The 1,127-nt window shown below is 38.6% G+C and overlaps 1 protein-coding gene across 1 annotated transcript; it reads right to left on the reverse strand.

Annotated features, from left to right (window-relative positions):
- Positions 1–5: 5 nt before the first annotated feature.
- Positions 6–1,121, reverse strand: LOC112459725 (tRNA selenocysteine 1-associated protein 1-like; the record flags this gene model as incomplete). The annotated part of the gene is made up of 3 exons (XM_025023991.1): positions 841–1,121; positions 544–741; positions 6–254 (listed from the first exon to the last, which is right to left on the reverse strand). Coding segments are annotated over exons 1-3 (489 nt in total), but the record flags the coding sequence as incomplete, so codon positions are not given.
- Positions 1,122–1,127: the final 6 nt, after the last annotated feature.

Raw genomic sequence — 1,127 nt, forward strand, 5'->3', positions numbered from 1 at the left:
TAACCGTTCATAGTGATCAGACTATTTTTTTGCTCCTCCTCGTTTGCGAATCTGACAAAGCCATAGCCCTTGCTAAATCCAGAACTGTCTAATATAACCTTAGCCGTCCTTATAGAGTTATATTTTGCGGCAAACGCCCTGTATAAGGAGTAATCGTCTACGTCTGTGGACAGATCGCCTACCCAAATACTGAATTCTCGTTCGGCGGCAGGTTTTCCTGTAGTACTGGCATGATTTAACCGGAATCTTACTGGCTGTAAAATATATCAAGCAATATGACATTGATTAGCTTATTGTTAGAGCAATATTCAGATTTAATTTCCAGTTATCACATCACATATATCATACTAAGGAATTTTTATTGGAAAAATGTTCTATCGTTAGAAAGTGCAGATTGAAACATGAATTTAACCTCAATTAATTGAAAATCATGGTATTTTTATCCATTAAAGGGCAGAACAATTTTTGAAGCTTGTTTCTCTACGGTAAAAGTTGAGCAAGGAGTTTCACAGACATGCGTTTACAAAGCTGTGCTATACTCACAGGATTTGAGCCAGGTATCACCTTGCCATTCAACTTGTGCATGGCATCGAGCGCCATTTCGTCAGTTGGAAAATGTACAAAACAATATCCTGCGGGCTCGCCGGTATACCGATTCCGCATAACTTTTACCGTCTGCGGCTGTTCGCTCATTTTGTGAAACGCATTCATAATGAAGCTCTCTGTCATATATGGCTCCAACTGGAATCAAAAAATTCATCAGTAATGGCACTTATATTGGAGCAGTCGTGTGTGGAGAAATAATTGTTGTCCATCAACGTGTTCAGACACTTTACTCACACCGCCCATCCATAGCTGACACAGCACCATTGGCCCTGACATTTTGCTCGGTTACAATCTAGTTCTCGTGATAGTTGTCTATTTATTCTGATAGTTATCTCTTTCGACTCGACAATTTTGCAGAGCGAGATGAAAAATATACAAAAATTATATCGTTCTGGCGCTATTTCTTTATCGTGGGTACATAACCATGTTTACAATCTCAAAGGCATTAAATGTATATATACGTTCACCGTGATACACACACTGTTTATTTTCGCACAAACACGATATTCTATTGAATAGAT

Source organism: Temnothorax curvispinosus, unplaced genomic scaffold (assembly GCF_003070985.1).
Source record: "Temnothorax curvispinosus isolate PA1 unplaced genomic scaffold, ASM307098v1 QBEX01010099.1, whole genome shotgun sequence".
NCBI lineage: Eukaryota > Metazoa > Arthropoda > Insecta > Hymenoptera > Formicidae > Temnothorax > Temnothorax curvispinosus.